Consider the following 13,211-nt stretch of genomic DNA (forward strand, 5'->3'; position numbering starts at 1 on the left):
TTTTTTTTATCAATATAGAATAGTATATTTCTCTAGTCATGAGTTTTGTACAAATGCTGCGAATTTTTCAGATAATGTATTTCCACAGTCCGATTATTTTATGTATTTCCAGAATATTTCATGTATTTGGCAGGTATATGTGTTTTGGATATAGGTGCAGCCTGCAGGGATATTAAAGATCCATTACAGGACAAGACACAAACACTCTTGTCACTTTAAGTTTATTACTATCCTAAATATCAAATAAATATGACAAAATATGAAATAGATACGTTTTGTATTTAATACACAAAAATATACAACGTCTGAGAAAATAGATATGATAAAGTTAGTGCAGGAAAAAATATAATTATTGTCATGAAGCATAGCAATAGGCTATACATAATCAAATTTCCCATATTAGGGCCGAATTCTAACTTGCATGCCCATAACTCGCATTTTCTCATGCATGGAGAGTTGTGCCAAAATGCAAGTGACACATGGATCTCAAGTTAGAATTTGTCCCTGAGAGGATATCTCTACTTATCTAATGAACCTCTAGTGCTTTTCAACCTCGTTATGATACCTACTACAGATTTATATCACAATTTCCTGTAGAAATTAAGATAGCTCCAGTTACTGTGCCCTCCACATAACCAGGGGGTGACTATTAAATAAGGTACTGATCTACAGTTCATCAGCAGTGTACTTTGTGGAACCCTTTCCATCCAAACTATAAAATGTTATAGCTTGCAACATCTATGACCTATCGATTTTGAAATCTACAGTATCTTCCTACCTTGTATGAAATTAATTGGGGTACCACATTTTTTATGAACGGACACCCCAGTCTTAGCTTTGGTGGAAATAAAGCTTTTTGGCCTCAGTGGGTCATCAGATCTGCAACATGCTACAGGAATCCCTGTTACGTGTCTTTACGACACATCAGAGTATCTGTATCAGGTCTGGCTCTGGGCGCCCTCGTTGACGGAAGTGACTTAAAGGGTTTCCGGCATTCAGTCTGGTGATATTGTCTTATCTCACCTTCCCAAACTGGACAGAGTGAGGTTATGGTTTGAAAATGATGCCCTGTGTCAACTCAATGGTCGGATTACAGGGCTGAAGAGGGTCGTATTCTGCGAAGACGTGGCACACATTCTCCATACCCGCCTCAGTGCCCTTTGCCACTATACCAAATATCCTGGAGGGGAAAAAAATAATCAAAGTTGGATATTTGCCTACATCGTTGTTAGCTTTCCTTCACAAAATCATACCTATTATAATATGCGCATATGCATGCTGAAGCTATCTAATAATGAAGAACATTACCTTGCTGGTTTGGAACTCTTGTGCCACCTGTGAAGATAAGTGGTAGAATTTAGAGATTAAAACGATGTTTAAAATAGACAGGGAAACAGTCCAATCAGAGTGGACTTTATTTCTGATTTGTAGTCCCAGAGTTTTTCCTGACAACATGACCTTACCAGGAAAAACTCAGGGCCCTTAAAAACAAGCTTTTGAAAGAATCAACTCACAGTCTCTTGTCTGGATCTTCACCACTGTAGCTGAGCAGGTGTGCAGGGTAATGACGTCTGAAGAAGAGTCTAATGGGAACACACACATTCATCAGATTTCATTTAATCAAGAAAGGTCTTATTACCATAATTACCATAATTTGATCATCGTTAAATGCTCAAAAGAAAATGTAATTCAGAAAAATTCCATATTTTTCTTACTTTCTCTGGATGTCTGTCAAAGTGACACCTTTGGGTGACACCTTCAGGTTGACTATGGTGGGTGTGATGGTGCCCTGGGCCATCGTGAAGGTGGAGGACACAGCCTTTTGTACAGCACACGGCCCTGTCAACATCTCAGTGGGGATAGCACTCAGGTAGAGGAAATTGCAAGCTAGGGAGAAGACAAGGAAGATCATGAATTCATTTGAGAGAAGAGAAACCAGTGTGATGCTTTTTATCACAGCTGTCTACTGCAGCATGTAGGACAGGAGGACAACCACTACATTGCACTACAGATTTCTACACTTACCAGTCAGTTCAAATGCTGTGTGCAATGTAGCCTACTGTGACTGTTTATAATGTAGCATAAATTATTTAATGCAAGAAGTTGCGACATTGTTGAAGCTTGTGTTGCACTCATACCGCACTGTATAAAATCTGTCCACGTTAAGCAGATTCTTAATTAATAAGCAGGTGATGAGTTTTTGTATGAGAGGCAAGGAGTGTTGAATTTAGTCAAGATAAACATGAATTGCTATTTTGATATGTGAGGCTTATTTGATCAAATATAAGTTTCATAACGTTAAGGTTGTTACGAGTGTACTGATATAAGTGTGATTCACGTGACATCCTGGCAACTTTGAGAAAACTTTATAGAGTTGTCCCTGTTGAAATTCGAGACGGTCTATGCATATTGAGGCAAGCATAGAATCTCACTCTCCATTGAACACAGGCGGTTGACGTCAATACCCCTCATCGAATATTCAAAACAATTTTTAAATAACTAAGTGTATCCACCAATCCAAATATAGGATTAGGTTGGAACTTGACAGCACACCATTCCGCTCTGTGGACAACGAATTCATTGTTGAGCAGGAGACATAGGTATTTCGTCAATATCGTGCTTCTACACCTGCATTGCTTGCTGTTTGCGGTTTTAGGCTGGGTTTCTGTACAGCACTTTGAGATGTCAGCTGATGTAAGAAGGGCTTTATAAATACATTTGATTTGATGATATACACATTTCTGTCTGTATCAAGAATACTGCCATGATCCAGATAATTAGCGGGAGTCGCGAGAGGTCAGGTGGTCACCTCACCTGTGAGCTTTCTAAAAAAACATGCCACTTCGATTCAAGTGACTTTTTTAGCAGGTTAGAAAGCATTTTCGCTAACCCTAACCTACTACACCAAAGTCGCAGCTGTATCAAAGTGGCGTGTATTTAAGGAATCTCTGCACGGCTTACCTGAAGATGCCGTTCGCTAACTTTGTAAACATTTAAATATGGTCCTTAAGTATATTACGGGGGAAATAACAGTTGAACTGTAACAAGTTCAAGATAAACAATGCAGAAATGTTTACCCTATATGGGAAAAGATTGCAGTATAACTGCAGTATGCTGCAATTATTCCAAAATACCACAGTCAACTGCATTTACTGTTCTATTACTGCAGTTTCAAAACGGCAGTATTTTTTGCAAGGGCCAGTTTACTCAGGTAAGCCATTAACAGATAATTAGCTAATATTACAATGAAACGCTGGCTACTATAGCTAGCTCGCTTGGACTATTTCTTTAGCCAGTCACCATTAAGGCCTACCAAACTTGTTCATGAAATGATGTTGCATGTTATTCTTTAGAGACAGAATAATATAAAACTAGCTAGCCTATTGGCAAATTGATACCACAACTAGATAACCTAATGAATGCTGGGGGCACAATTCTCACCAGTCTTGGTCTTGTCTTCTGGTGCTGACCTGTCAGTTGTTCCCTCCTGTCCTTTGTTCAGATCTGTAGACCAAACAGATACCATTTAATTGCCTGGTTTTATTAATAAAAAGGTTGTCTTATATGTGGAATATGCGATTATTCACATCATCATACAATTTATGTAAACATCATGTGGCTTGTTGCCTAATAGATTTAGGCTATTTGTTAAATTATTATAACATACCATGTGACTGGAGCAGAAGTTTGCAGGGTAGGGCATATGCAGTGATGGTGTGTTGGAAGACCAGGGCAGACAGACTACCTGCAAGGGGATACAAAACACATTCCTGTTGTTTTGACTAAAAGTGGTTGAATATACATATCAAATGATAAAGTATTAATGTTGTTTCAAGGAATGTCCACAAGAGGGCGTGGGTGATCTTTCTGAGTCATGGCATTACATCCATGCACCAGAGTAGCCTTGATGATCCAAGGCAACAGCAAAGCAACCTCAACATCACAAATGTGTTTGAGATCTACATAGATTATCACAATCAGACTCAACTGTTGTTTTTCTATAGTGTGATTGTTTGATTTGCGGTACAGCCAATATAAATCTAATCTACTTTCTTTCTATACAGGACATAGGATAGAAGCCCACATCTCTCAAAACCCTGAAAAGCAATCAGCTCCATCCCCCTGCCTCACAGTTTTCAGAACACCGACAAGACATGGCTGACTCAAGTCTTGTGATTCATGCTTCTCCTAAACCAGGGTGTGGGCCGTTTGTCAAGATTGACAGATTGTTCATTCATGGTAAACAAAGAAGTATGGGATTGATAGATTGTCACACTATGAATGAACAAAGTTGACTTCTTACCGAAGTATGGTTCCTGTGAGGAGCCCTTGATACGGACGCCCTTGGCCGACGATTCAATGAGAAAGTGCCTCACGAGCTCTGAGCTGCCCTCCGCTACAATGAAGAAGCCAAGAGTCAGTAAAAGAGACAAGGCAGATAGGCAGTGTAGTATTTACTGTGAATGAATCTGATATGAGATATGACAGTTAGACAACATACGGACAGATGCCTTTGATTCTACTGTGACTGTGGTATTGTTGATGATGTGGTGTTGTGATAATAGTATAATATTGATAATAGTTACTGTTGATATAAGAAGCCAGGATTTAAACACTATAATAACATTCTGGTAATTAAATGCTATGGAGTGTTTGCACTGCCACAGAGGTAGACATGAGTAATGAGCGGATAAACACACAGACAGACATGCCCACTCAAGTCAGCAGCAGAGAGAGTTAGGCAAGTCCTACCAGGTCTTTTCAAGACACACTGGTATTGATCGTGTGCTTTAGTTGTGTATACTCTGTTTATAGGACTGTGTGATGTGGTGTGTGTGTGTGGTTATTCTGAGTAGCAGTGTTGAATGGTGAGAATGACTTCAGGATTGTTTACCTGGTTGGCCAGTAGGGGATATATTGATGGGCACCTGGTCCACCTTCATAGCCAGCCCAAAGGAGCCTCTGAAGGACGTGCTGTCTCTCACCACGAAGGTCCCCGGCTCCTTATCTATCACTATGGCCTCAGCTACAATCACACAGGTACCACAGATACAGCTCAGACAGTGCAGAGGTATCCCCACAGAGTCACCATTGTTTGTCATTGTTGTAGACCGAGTATTAGGAAAATCATTCATTTTAGTCTAAGATAAGTTTTGGTTTTCTGTTTAAACATACATTTGCTTTGCGTCTTTAACTTAATATAGGACATAAAATGCAACAATGTACATACAGTTGTGGCCAAATATATTGGCTCCCCATTTCTTCTCAAAATTCTTACCCTGAACTCTGTTGATGTGTGGGCGGAACCAGAACTGAGAAGTGTCCATGACAAACTTCATGGAGTGCTGGTTGCCTTGGAAATGGCCTTGGAAAGCGAAGGGACCATGAAAATGAAATGCACATTATTTTATTATTGAATACGCACAAACCTTTTCCCAGCAGAGGGCACTGGACAGAGATTTTAGATTTTAAACAGATTGACGAGGATCATCATCATCAAGACTCACAGTGAGAGGGAGATGGCGAGGATGGCCTGGAGCTGTGCCTCTGCTTGATCTGTACGCCTGGGACCATTGCCTCTGGAGGTGACTGGGGGCTGAGCTCCCGCTCTGGAGCTCCGTTGACCAACACCACAGGGATGTCTGTCAGTGAACCGGCCAGGGAGGCAGGGCTGCTGTGGATCCCCTGGAAGTGGCCGAGTGGTGATGGGCCGGTCGGCAAAGGCTTGTTGGTGAACGGCCTGGTCGAGGACCTGGACACGTCGCTGAAGGAGCTGGATGTGCGGTAGAGGAGGACAGACTCAGGGCTGTCGCCTTCACTGTCACTGAGCAATGACTGATAGCTGTGGAAGAGAGATGAGTTGAAGAGAAGATGATTACGGCACTGTGGAGTCCAGACAGGATTGGTAGAACTTTCAAGTGTCAAGCTGTGACAACACCAGTTAGTGTTGCTCTATGGAGTCAAGGCTGGTCTAACTTGCCATTATCTTTGCATAAAACTAAGATATTAAAGTAAATTCCAAAAGCATGTATTAACAGAGTGTGAAGGGGTCTGACCTGCCCATCATGTAACTGGTTTCTGAGCCGGGCGACGTGGAGAGCATCGAGACGGCACTGTTCCTGTGAGAGTGTGACATGCGCAGGGTAACCGGGGATGAACACATGCCCACATCGCCTCCCTGCATTGAGGGCAGCCGCCGGCGAACGACACTTCCACACGGCAGTGGGGGGCGTGAGGAGGCATCAGAGAACACCAGGGAGCTTTGGGGGCTGCACCTGGAGCCAGAAGCAGAGGACAGTGGGATGGGAATGCTGCAGGAGGGGGAGACGGAGGAGAAGGAGGTGGAGATGTTCCTTGGAGAACAGCTTCTGGGGACCAGCACACAGTTGGAGACATCTTCATCTGGAGAGAAGTCATCTGGAGAGGAGAGAGGGAGTACGCCAGAGGAAGTTGGAGCAAATGGTGCTAAATATCGAATAGGTAAAGGGATTGGAAAACCTAATAGGTCTATGCAATTTCTTATATCGTTAATGTTCTGTTATGTGAGAGGAGAGAAAGAACATCCAAGAGAAGCGTGAGAAAGGAATGTTCAGTGGCTTAACCAGTGAATGAACTGAAGTTCCCTTTTCGGCAAGCAATACGTCACACAACTCGTGGTATTTGTTCTCCTATACAGTCACTTACGAGAAGTGATCACACATATTTAAAATTGGAGGTCTTAAACGTTTCCTTCCCCATAATATGAATGAGAAGTGTTGAAATAGTCTTCTTATGATCAAAAATCATATCCATTGCATGCCGTTACAGATCAAATGTATCGCCTTTTCAAGACCCACATACTCTACAGTCAGAGCAGATTGTGGAGACTCGTTTAATCTCATACGTGTACTCACTCATACATCCCATTCCTTTCCCTTCTATGGCTGTGTGTCTGTATTAGATGGGCGTGGCTTTATTATGTCAATACTACACTGAGTATACCAACATTTAGAACACCTTCCTAATATTGAGTTACACTCCCCCTTTTGCCCACAGAACAGCTTTAATTCGTCAGGGCATGGACTACAAGGCATTGAAAGCATTCCACAGGGATGCTGGCCCATGTTGACTCCAATGCTTCCCACAGTTGTGTCAAGTTGGCTCAATGTCCTTTGGGTGGACCATTCTTAACCAGGGACATCGATAAGGGATCATAGCTTTCATCTGGATTCACCTGGTCAGTCTATGTCATGGAAAGAGCAGGTGTTCGTAATGTTTTGTATACTCAGTGTGTACCACACAAGTGTTTTCCTGGGAGGTTGAAATTCCTCCACGTCATGCAGGCTTTTACTTGTTCAAGTGAGTCCCAACCCTCCCTATTCAAATACACCAAGCAAACACTGTGTTCCTGCTGTGAGGGTGAGAATGCAGTACTTTGCCATGGAGAATTTCCTAGATAAGTTTCAACTTGTCCCCCAAAAATTCTGTCTGACTGTATGATCTACCCGCCTGTCAGTAACGGGGGGAACCTATTGAAATAGATGAGTCTGTTGCCCCATGCCACTGAGGTGAGGTGTCCTGTGGTCAGGGTGAGTGAGACGGGCGGGTCACTGTTATGTAGTGATGAGAGTTAACGTGGAACGGTGACAAGTACTAAGGGGGATATCCATTGATGAGTAGGTAGTAACAGTAAATATATCCATCACAATTACTGTGACCTCATTCAGTACATCCCACGCCATTTGTTCTTTGGTTGTCTTTGAATGAATACTTCTATATATGGAATTGTGCTCACTTCTGTTTTTCAGTTCAGACCGTGTCAGACAGTGACTGTTAAAGGTTGACTGTATTTAAAGCACCACTGTGTGTCTGCCTCAGATGTTCTGGGTGTGGTGTGTTTTTTTGTCTGGGCAGTAACCCCAGACAAATGTACTCTATTTTGTAACATTAAACTGATGTGAAATTATGGGTGGATTTTTACATAGCCCCGGGCCATGGGTACATGAATGGGGCACAATGGGAGTTGTTATTCAAGGTTCTCAGGCTTGGTCTCCAGCCAACTTAACTGCAGATGTTTCTAGCCATGTTTTACGATGGAAAAGTACCCTTGGTCTAAACTCCTTCATTGACTAAGTTTGACATTTTTCTATGTTCAAAACTGTTGAGTTGAATGACCGAAAGTAATTCAGTAGGCGTAGGCATCCTGACAGGTCTACGTAGAAATATCAATTAAAAAAAATATATGTAGATAAACTACAGTTTAAATAAAGCATGTGAGCTTGTACTGAAAGAAAGTAAATAGGCCTAGCCTAAATTACAGCATATGAATAACTATTGGGCTCTATATGCCCTCTCACTCATTGTCCTACCTGTGTGAAGGCTGCTGGACTGGGACCTCTTGTTGAAGTGCATGGGCTCAAACGTGGGGTCCAGTTCCAGAATGAGCTGGTTCAGGTTATCTAGGGAGATGTCCAGGTCGTCCTGTTCACTGCAACTCCCGTTGGGGTCCATCATGGCGCTCGGACTGCACCCCAGAGCCGCCTCATGAGCGGAGCCCAGGCAGGTACTCTGACCCACCCTCAGAATGTGATTGGGTATTATGTGGGACATGACTCCAACTATAGGCATCACGTAAATCTCTGAAACAGACACACCAGTAGGATTAACTCACTCTAATATATCTATTGCTGTAAATATCATTCTTAGTACATATTGTGTAAATTCATCCGGTGCATATACAGTACCAGTCAAAAGTTTGGACACACCTACTCATTCAAGGGTTTCTTTATTTTTTACTATTTTCTACATTGTAGAGTAATAGTGAAGACATCAAAACTATGAAATAACACATATAGAATCATGTAGTAACCAATAAAGTGTATTTTAGTTTCTTCAAAGTAGCCACCCTTTTCCTTGATGACAGCTTTGCACACTTAGCATTCTCTCAACCAGCTTCAGCTGGAATGCTTTTTCTACAGTCTTGAAGGAGTTCCCACATATGCTGAGCACTTCTTGACTGCTTTTCCTTCATTCTGCGGTCCAACTCATCCCAAACCATCTCAATTGGCCCAAGCAAGTTTCTTCTTATTGATGTTCTTTAGTAGTGGTTTCTTTGCAGCAATTGAACCATGAAGGGCTGATTCACGCAGTCTCCTCTGAACAGTTGATGTTGATGTTACTTTAACCCCTTGAAGCATTTATTTGGGCTGCAATCTGAGGTGCGGTTAACTCTAATGAACTTACACTCTGCAGCAGAGCAAAATATGGGTCTTCCTTTCCTGTGGCGGTCCTCATGAGAACCAGTTTCATCATAGTGCTTGATGGTTTTTGAAACTGCAAGTGAAGAAACTTTCAAAGTTCTTGAAATGTTCTGCATTGACTGACCCTCATGTCTTAAAGTAATGATGGACTGTCATTTCTCTTTGCGTATTTGAGCTGTTCTTGCCATAATATGGGCTTGGTCTTTTACTAAATAGGGCTATCTTCTGTATACACCCCTACCTTGTCACAACACAACTGATTGGCTCAAACACATTAGGAAGGAAAGAAATTCCACTAATTAACTTTTAACAAGGCACCCCTGTTAATTGAAATGCATTCCAGGTGACTACCTCATGAAGCTGGTTGATAGAATGCCAAGAGTGTGCAAAGCTGTCACCAAGGCAAACGGTGGCTACTTTGAAGAATCGCAAATAAAAATATATTTTGATTTGTTTAACACTTTTTTTGGTTTCATATGTGTTATTTCATAGTTATGATGTCTTCACTACTGTTATACAATGTGGAAAATAGTAAAAATAAAGCAAACCCCTGGAATGAGTAGGTGCTTCCAAACTTTTGACTGGTACTGTACATATAGATTGCATTTGGATTACTGTTACAGTGCTTTTTGAGTTGTTATTTGGTTTCGTTTCCACGTCCCATATTAAACTTTGATTTGATTAGCATAGGCGAGATCACTAACATTGGTGTGTCAATGGGATGAATAGCGGTTATTACACTGTGTGCAAACTGACCTAAATAGGACAGCTGTGCCTACCCTACACTTGACCCTTGCTACTGTACAAGTTATATTTACACTTTGCTAAAATGTGCATGTATGTATACAAATCTCCATTACAGATCAAATGTTTAGTAACCCACCGGGGAACATTTATTAAAACTGTCTTGTTGTAAGGAACGTAATTTCAACCAGAGTTGCCTACTAGGTAAAAGCTGTCAGTTAGAGGACATTGCAATTCAACAGAACCCAAGTAGAAGGCTCAGTACTACAAGTTCAGATATTGTAGATGATTTACGCGTTTGTTTTATGATTCACATCATATTGCCTTTTCATTGGATTCACACACATTGTTATCGTGACACAATGTTATCTTGAGTGAATTAAGTTCAAATATCACTCTTCCACATTGTGTGAACTCCACCCAGCCTTTCCCAGTCTCAATAGACCTGCAGCTGTCCCGTGAACTATACGAACCTTCCACAAACTTTCATTGTATTGTTGATAGTATTGTCAACAAAGGTCAACTCTTTGTGAACCCAGTGAAAGGAGCTGCATCTAAATATGAGTAATACTTAATTATATGAGACCTGTTTACTGTTGGCTCTACAGCTACTGGCGATGAACAAATACTCATATCCTTCTCTTCAGGTTTTCTGCCTACCAGTTGCTTACCAATACTGTGGTTAACTTTACAGCATCACATATGCAAGAGTATAGGTAAGGGTCATAGTAATTTGGAAAGTTACATATTTGACCTAGAATTATGACGCAATCTCTTGAGAAAGTGTAAGGCTAGCTTACAGTGATAGTTGAGGGGATAAAGGAAGGGTGTGGAGTGTGTAAGAGGGAGATAGAATCTACCCCCTCCTCCCCCTCGTCTCAGACAGGGCAAGGCACCCAGTGAGTCACAGGGCCAGAGGGAGTCGCCATGACAACACAACCCTTGTTGACCCCCCAACACTTCCATTGCTGATACAGCAATCAGAGACCATACGTTTTCTATCCTGATTTACCACTGGTATTTACAGCAATTAAAAGATGTGCAGATGTTACATCTAAGAACTGCTTCCTATTTTATTTTTATTTATCCTTTATTAAACTAGGCAAATCAGTTAAGAACAAATTCCTATTTACAATGAAGGGCTACCCCAGCCAAACCCTTCCCTAACCCGGACGATGCTGGGCCAATTGTGCGCTCGGGAGGCCCTATAAAGACCCCTTTAGTGTTGCTGTAGTGTACAGTAGCCTACTATTTCCATATTCCAGACAGAGTGAGGAAAGTTGATGCCTGAGGCTCACTGTTATGTGACACACTTCAACATCGTTCTATCAGCCTTGGGGGCAACACGTACTGTAGTTGCAGTAGCATGAGGTTGTAGCATTAGATTGCGACCCTGCGAAGGACGTCCAATCTCTATGTGCAGGTAGCGTGTGCATGAGGTCCTGACCCACCTTCATCACAATATACTTATAAGAATAATAGATATGTCTATTACTGAAAAATCACTACCCTAACATTTGGGAAGACACAATTATCTATCCTTGATGAATACAGAACTAATGTTTAATGATACTTGTTTGCATAAATCCATTTTTTCTCCAAAGTGTAACAGAAGTATAAGTGAACACAGTATACATATTCTAATTAAATGCATTCTGAATCTCCGTCACGTATGAGATTCTGTATACTGAAATATAGTTGAGGTATCTTACCTGTTTTTGTTGTTCTCTTGTCCTCAAGGTCTAAGGAAAGGGGCTGTCTATATCCCTGAGGTTTCAAAGTAAATTAATCCAAGAGTAGAATGCTTTTATTGATAGCTCCCAACTCCTCCTACTGTCATCCAGTCAGCCGACTGTTTCACACGCCCTTGCTTGCAGCTCTAATATTCTGGGTTAGGTCTGATGATGTCATCAGTTGTAGGATATTAATTTGAGGCATAAACAGGAATTATTCATTATTATGAGGAATATAATTCATGGAGATTTTGAATTTTCTAAGTGGATTTTACAGATCTAACTAGAATGAGTGACATTTAAAGGATGGGTAGTGTTCTAGAGAACACATTCGTGAAGAGGGCACGAGTGTAACCCATGTCTTTTACTGTATTTTTTGTGTGCAAATTTTGCTCTCAGAGATACAGTAAATTGGCCAACTTCCATAAGCTATACATTTTATGTTGAAAGCCAATAAATGTTCTATAAAACTTTATTTTGAATTATCCATGTCTTACAATTGCTCTTCATGTCTTTTAGCATCTGTAAAACAAAATGCTGTGGAATCAATAAAAGCTTATCTTATCACTATTACTGTTGTTAGAAAGGAGTATTAGGTAACTTTCAGAAAGGATGTAAAGGGATAACCCCTTTCTTACAAACAAGCCTATTGTCATTTGCATTTCTGGGGAACCAAGTCATTTGCTTTTCTGGGGAACTGAACTCCCAAGGTTTGTTTTGAAACGAATAAGTGAATGAGACGATGTCCGGCAATGTCTGACTTGTGCTAACCTCCTCTGTAACGCCCTAGTTTGAATGCAAACCATTTATTAACCATGCCATGTGATGTTCTTTTTGTCCTGTGGAAGACTTCAAGGTCACACTTTATTTGGATAGTCCATCTGTAGATGCTCTACAGATAGTTTGTTGATAGCATGACCATCTGTTGATAAGCAACTGCTTGCTACGGTTTTGGTTAAGGGTAGGTTTAAAATATGGGTTATGGTAAGGGTTAAGGTTAGTAGATAGTTAGCTGAAATGTTACTGATAGTCTGTCGATAGTCCATCTGTAGATGCTCCACAGACTATGCAAATAAAGTGTTATGGGCTTCAAAGACCCATATTGAAGCAAGGTACTGTAAATTGGTTGAAATCTAACATGTGAAATAGCCTAGAAGTAGGGTTCCCACATGAAAAAAATACTACAGTTTACTATAGAATACTACAGTACTTACTATATAATTCTATAGTAAACTGTAGTATACTGTTAATCAGTTCAGTGACTGCCTAAATCCAACACACCTGCTCTTCCAGGTCAGTTAAACCAAAAACATGAAGTGCCTGTGGCACTCCAGGACCAGGGTTGTCTACCCCTGCTGTAGAATACTATACCACACTGTAGAATCCCTCGATCATGTGTAGTACTTAATATAGAATATTTTAGTATATAGTAAATACTACAGTAATTACCGCAAAAGTAGCACTGTAGTAAATACTACAGCAATGTCAGTAAAAA

The 13,211-nt window shown here is 41.0% G+C and overlaps 1 protein-coding gene across 1 annotated transcript; it reads right to left on the minus strand.

Moving 5' to 3' along the window:
• Positions 1-257: 257 nt before the first annotated feature.
• Positions 258-8,615, minus strand: LOC129837539 (tensin-4-like). Its single transcript, XM_055903812.1, has 12 exons — positions 8,349-8,615; positions 6,057-6,417; positions 5,508-5,842; positions 5,279-5,365; positions 4,895-5,026; positions 4,304-4,396; positions 3,668-3,745; positions 3,442-3,504; positions 1,716-1,887; positions 1,515-1,583; positions 1,309-1,335; positions 258-1,180 (listed from the first exon to the last, which is right to left on the minus strand). The coding sequence occupies exons 1-12, from the start codon at positions 8,605-8,607 to the stop codon at positions 1,048-1,050; spliced, it is 1,809 nt and encodes a 602-aa protein (XP_055759787.1). The 5' UTR covers positions 8,608-8,615; the 3' UTR covers positions 258-1,047.
• Between the last annotated feature and the right edge of the window lie 4,596 nt (positions 8,616-13,211).

The sequence above is a fragment of the Salvelinus fontinalis genome, chromosome 3, assembly GCF_029448725.1.
Source record: "Salvelinus fontinalis isolate EN_2023a chromosome 3, ASM2944872v1, whole genome shotgun sequence".
Lineage (NCBI taxonomy): Eukaryota > Metazoa > Chordata > Actinopteri > Salmoniformes > Salmonidae > Salvelinus > Salvelinus fontinalis.

Excerpts from the sequence above, each read along its gene's own strand:
- LOC129837539 (XM_055903812.1), bottom strand. The coding sequence starts at position 8,607 with ATGCCTATAGTTGGAGTCATGTCCCACATAATACCCAATCACATTCTG. Across the intron at positions 5,843-6,056 it reads ACCAGTTACATGATGGGCAG|CTATCAGTCATTGCTCAGTG; the intron begins GTCAGACCCCTT and ends TCTCTTCCACAG. Across the intron at positions 1,888-3,441 it reads AGAAGACAAGACCAAGACTG|CTTGCAATTTCCTCTACCTG; the intron begins GTGAGAATTGTG and ends TCTTCTCCCTAG.